We start from the raw sequence: 6,044 nt of genomic DNA, 5'->3' as shown, positions 1-6,044 counted from the left end.
AAATTCTTTGTGGTGGCAGGGACCTTCTTGGCTACAAGAAAATAGGGAAAATTGGCCAATCCAAGAGACAGACTTCACCACGAGCATTGAGGAAAAAAGGGTGCACGTTCATGCAACAACATCGACAGACAAAATCAATGACTTTCTTGACCGGTTTTCTAGTTTACCGAGGGCTTTGAGGGTGATATCTTATATATTGCGTTTCTTTCAAAGAACCCATCCGAAGACAAAAGCTTCTTTTCAGTCGGAATCTTGCTTAATTTCATCTAATGAAATTAAATCAACGACTACTCGCCTGATTAAACTTGCTCAGAAGCAACATTACGGAGCAGAAATCGCGAAACTGAAAACTAAAGAATGCATTGAGTCTAAGAGTGAAATACTTCCTCTTAATCCATTTCTGGATAAAGATGATGTGCTGCGGACGGGGGGTCGTCTTGGCACATCTCTGGATCTAGCGTACAACGAACGGCATCCCGTTATACTCCCATACAATTGTAGATTATCCCGTCTGATTGTCCAATTCATCCATGAAACTTCTCTCCATGGTGAGAATCAACTAATGTTGCGTCTCATACGAACGCAGTATTGGATTCCGAAGGTGAAAACGATGATAAGGTCCACAATCCATAACTGCAAGATCTGCACTATCTATAAAAAACGCGCGCAAGGCCAACTTATGGGGATTCTTCCACAAGAGCGAACAACTTTTTCGCGACCATTTACCAATTCTGGGGTTGATTTTGCTGGACCATTCGACATTAAGAGTTATCGTGGACGAGGCTGCCGAATGTCAAAGGGTTATGTGTGTCTATTTGTCTGCTTTTCTACCAAGGCCATTCATTTAGAGGCCACAAGCGACCTAAGTACTCAATCGTTTTTAGCAGCATTTTCCAGATTCGTTTCCAGACGAGGGTGTCCAAAAAATGTATACTCAGATAATGGGACAAATTTCGTAGGAGCATCACGGGCTTTAAAAGCGGAACTAAAGGCATTTCTATCCGAAGCGCGGACTAATACGTTATCAAAATATGCCCATCAGGCATTGACTTGGCATTTCATACCTGCCGCAGCTCCTCACATGGGTGGTCTGTGGGAGGCAGGTGTGAAAAGCTTTAAAAGCCACTTTAAAAAGATCGCGTCTAATATGAAGTACACATTTGAGGAATTCAACACTCTACTATGCCGAGTTGAGTCGTGTCTCAACTCACGTCCGCTGAGCCCAGCTTCCAATGAACCATCTGACCTTGAGCCCTTAACTCCAGGTCATTTTTTGGTAGGCGGACACATCTTGGCTCCACCAGAACTAGATGTGAACGAAAACCCAGCCTCGATCGTCAATCGTTGGCAGAAACTCAAAGCCTTGCATCAAAACTTCTGCAGGAGGTGGAAATCGGAGTACCTTACCGAACTACAGAAACGAATAAAGTGGAAACATCCTAAATCCAACATAAAAGTGGGAGGCATGGTGGTCATAAGAGAGGATAATCTTCCACCTAACGAATGGAGATTAGGAAGGGTGGCTAATTTGCACCCAGGTTCTGACAATCGAGTTCGTGTTGTAGAGGTCATAACTGAAAAGGGTAGAGTGACAAGACCCCTTGTCAAACTAGTACTACTACCACCCTATACCACGGATAACGATGAAACTATGGCGTCTGTATAAATCCATACGAAAAAAAAAAAACCCTTCCACCTACCACACCTTTCCATATTGAATTGAAATTCAAAAATAAATTTGCATATTGAATTGAAATTGAACCATTAAGACGATAGTTCATTTTAGACACACACTGTTCAATAACTATGGTAGAAATTGCTAGGAATTTTTTCATGTCGTTAACGTTTTCGTATGCGAAAACAACTTGCCAATGAGAAGAATCGCTATTTGTACATATTGCTATTTCAAAGACGTAAACAACATGAAAGTAAATCCAATTCTAGCTATCCCGAATGAGAACTAACGTGTTTGATGTTTAAATTTCATTAATTTTTTTCCATCTACATATGTGAATTTATTTTACACAATCACATTACACCAGTCACCATAGAACGGCCCGCGAGCAGAGTAGGCAGGTTTGAATTAATAGCAAGTTAGTCGAACAAAGAAGAATTTTTAATTGTAAAAAAAACAGCACTTACCCCGCTTTCTTTTCATCGGCCGATCCCTTTTTCTTTGATGGCATGGTGGCTGGATCTGCTTCAGAAGCATCCACGTTCCAATGATTTTTGATCCACTGGGCATTGTGGATAGCGCATATTGCCGGCCATCCTGGCTGCATCGACAACAATATTCCTTCGATGCGTTAATCCATGCCCTGTGCTGCACGTTCCTTTATAAACAACGAAAAAAAAAAAACAGCTTTAAACATATCCACATATGTAATTTTAACCGTCAACGAATTCACCCGTATTAATGTTCATTCGACTTTTCGAGCTCAACGTATTTGCCGGCGAACGCATTTACGTACTATTATCTTTTTAAATGACACACTTTAGCAATCTGTAACCCAGTGCAGTAGCGCAACAGCAATGACACAATGATACCAACACACTGTGTCAACACACAAATATACGCGCCATTGACCATCTCTAATGCAAAAGTATGGAATGTGCCAAAATTGTGCCGTTCATGCGTTGAGCTGCATTTCATACATACATATGTATGTATGTATGTACATATATACATACATGTACCGAAACTACGACGGTATAAAGGGGTTGTCAGACATTGTAGTGCAATATTTTTTCGGATAAGCTGGCACAGTGGGAAATTTTGTAGTGTCTGCTGAAATTAGGTTTATTTCCAAAACGTTTTTTTTATTAATTTTTCCAAATTATCTTTTATTATTTTTCACAATTTGCAATCAGTTTCACTCGGCAACACTCGTTATTTGACAAAACTTGCAGCATAAGTGAAAATTGCTAGCGAAACACGAGCAAGTTGCAATATATTTTTCGAAATCGATTAGCACTCTTTTCAGCTGCGGTCACACTTCGCAATGTTTATTTCTTCGCATGTAGAAATAAATTTTATCCTTCCCGTCTGACACACCCTTAACGCGAACAACTAGTACAACATGTACATATGTATGTACATACCCCGCAGGAACGTCCTAACGCATTCTCCAATCCACTTACAAAATTTTCAATTAAAAACAACACATTTGCACATTAGCGATATTCATACGCCATTTTTTGCGTTATATAACACGTTACTAATCGCGTAATAATATTTGATTGGAAAGACACAACAACATATAGGATACTATAATCGCAAATTCCGTATAAAAGATAGAGAAAACTGCTCACACGTGACACGATTATGCGTTATATTTCTCCACGAGCCCTATGTAAAACGAGAAAAAAATTTTTTTTTTTTTTTTTTCTCTGAATTCTCACACAAACTGTTTGCAGTACCAGGCATATATAACGCATTAGTTAACGCATAGATTTCTTACTGGGTATGACTGTACATAAGCCACAGAACTGTAAGGGAATTGAATATTCCACCGGTACTTCTGTGCATATGTACGTTTCCCAAAACCTATATATTTTTTATTATGCACGTTTTTTTGATGGAATTAACTTAATTTACGCATTTTTAGTTAACAATAATTTACGCACATTTTTCATAATTAAGGCACTTTGTTTTCACATATTTGTTTTGTTTGTTTGTACGTTCGCTTTACTTACACAATTATTCACCTGGAGTTAGCCATTTCGTTCCCCAATTTCTTTTCTGCATTTATTTTCTCACAACACCAACGGGTTAATCTCGCGCCGCTTGTTATGTTTTTTTTTCGATTGATTCAAAATATTTCACCGGCACCGCACAACCGAACTTGTAGTAAACACGAATAGGTATGTGTAATGTGGTTTGTGAATGACAGCCGGCCATTGACGGAAGTAGAGGTGTATTATCGATATCGATGTATTAAACAATTCGATACTGTGGAGAGTTCTTTCGATAATAACACCGAGAGTGCACTTGGCATTTTCTGTAGCAGGTCTGCGCAAATTTTGTGCAGATCTGCATAATAGTGGGTGTGTGCAGTTAGTGATTGCAGTAATGGAAATTATGTGTGCCTTTTTTCATATAGAGGGGGTGAGTAGTAATAAATAATACATAATTATTTATTATTATCTATTTTTTCAATTGCGTAAGTTTTTTTCCTTGATGCAATTTAATGCATCAATTGCACAAGTTTTCATTGATGCCATTTAATGCGAGCACAGAGAGTGATGAAGAATATGACAATTTCTACGTATTAATTTGTTTTCGGCACACGTTTTCGTGCAATCTCCATGTCAGGGAAGAAACCCAGATACCTCTTGCAACCCTGTTGTACCAACCCATCAACCATAAAGGCTTGCATGCACGGTCAAACCATCTATCAATCATTAAGGGGTCACAACACTGTGCACTTTTAGTCAAAGTTAGCGAAATTACGAAAAGTTGGAAAAACCTTTAGTTTGTTTCCCATATTGCTCGCCATTCCAAAATCGATCATTTTTGTCGGTGCGCTACATACAAGATTATTTCAGAAGATGACTCGCTTCACTAATGTACGCAAACAAGCTGAGGCAAATAATTACCCGCTGACGTGCAGATTATGCAGTAAGAAGCATCCCTTAAGAGTATGCCCAATATTTCGTGCCAAAAGGCCAGAAGAACGCCTGCGTGACGTTCTGATTCATCGCTACTGCACGAATTGTTTATCGGGGATACATCGTGCAGCCCACTGCACTAACCCAGGGAGATGCCGACGCTGTAATGAAGAACACCACACGATGCTTCATATTGATCACACAACGCGGCCAATGAACGACAGTGATAGTGATGATGCGCTTTCATTAGATGCGTCTGAGGTCGGAGCGGAAACTAATGCTTTCCGCCCAGACCTGGAAGAGGAAGAAATGCCAGTCGCTGGAGCGGAAACTAACGCTTTCCGCCCAGATGAATCCACCGGAATGGAGTCAAACGCACTCCATCCGGATTCGGCTGAGGAAGTGGAACTGGAACCCCAGTATTACGGGCAGCTCTTGAGGTATGAGCCAAGAGAGGTAAGCGGATTGGAAACGAGAACTTTCCAACCGCGAAACAATTGGTACCGCACTCAAACTCGACGTTTCAACCACCGCCCACGGCGTCAGCGTCACAACGGGAGAGTGGAATCTCATGCATTCCACCTCCCAGCAAGAAATGGTTTTCGGTCTGGGCAAGTGCAGGCCCCTATGAATCCGCTACAACAACTTACCGCAGTTGCGCCTACAGCCATAGTGAGGGTAGAAGCAGGAGGCCGCTTGCACCTGGTAAGAGCGTTAATAAACCCGTGTGCCGCAACGTCCATTATCGCACTAGACCTTGCGCAAGAGCTGAAGCTCTGTTTAACGGCAGTCGGAAATCAAAGAGGGTGTTTTATGAAGCTACGCGGAAAGCACGGAAATTCCGCGACAATTACATTGCACGCGGTGGCCGTACGGAACTACCGGCAACAAACACCTTTGAAAAGCCTCGATGCCACGGTCGCAGCACCGTACAACAACATAAAGCTCGCCGATCCCCACTTCCACATCGCAGCTCCCGTCCGCTTAGTGCTAGGTGCCGAAGTTTTCCCGAAGATGTTGTTAGGCGCAATTCCAGCGGGAACTCTCGGTCCGCTACTAGCGCAAAACACCATTTTCGGATGGGTATTGTCAGGCGCATGTTAAAACCGCATTTCTTTGTTTTTATTTTCAATACTATTTATTTTCCTAGTTAAGTTTATTTTTGTTAATAATGAATTACACATAACCACTGAATTGTTTTCTTATCTTTATTGAATAAATGTGCAGTTGAATTTTTGAAACCCACGTCTTTAAATAATAATTTCTTCTACCTTACAGAGTTTAGGTACATGGACAACGGCAACGAAGAACATTTACATTATTAGATAATTTTTTAAAATTAAGGAGCTAATTGGAACATAGTGGCCGGAACACGTGGAATTCAGATTTTTTCGCTTCGCAAAGGGGGCCGGCATGTTTAGGCCAACGGCCTA

The 6,044-nt window shown here is 41.0% G+C and overlaps 1 protein-coding gene across 1 annotated transcript; it reads left to right on the top strand.

Annotated features, from left to right (window-relative positions):
• The first annotated feature begins 4,388 nt into the window (after positions 1-4,388).
• On the top strand, positions 4,389-5,984 carry LOC118756214. Its single transcript, XM_036490986.1, has 2 exons — positions 4,389-5,004; positions 5,068-5,984. Exons 1-2 carry the CDS (start codon positions 4,552-4,554, stop codon positions 5,713-5,715), a joined length of 1,101 nt encoding a protein of 366 aa, XP_036346879.1. The 5' UTR covers positions 4,389-4,551; the 3' UTR covers positions 5,716-5,984.
• The last annotated feature ends 60 nt before the right edge of the window (positions 5,985-6,044 follow it).

Source organism: Rhagoletis pomonella, unplaced genomic scaffold (assembly GCF_013731165.1).
Source record: "Rhagoletis pomonella isolate Grant_MI unplaced genomic scaffold, Rhpom_1.0 Rhpom_scaffold_09306, whole genome shotgun sequence".
In the NCBI taxonomy this organism is placed as follows: domain Eukaryota; kingdom Metazoa; phylum Arthropoda; class Insecta; order Diptera; family Tephritidae; genus Rhagoletis; species Rhagoletis pomonella.
This window is presented reverse-complemented; position numbering and strand designations above follow the sequence as displayed.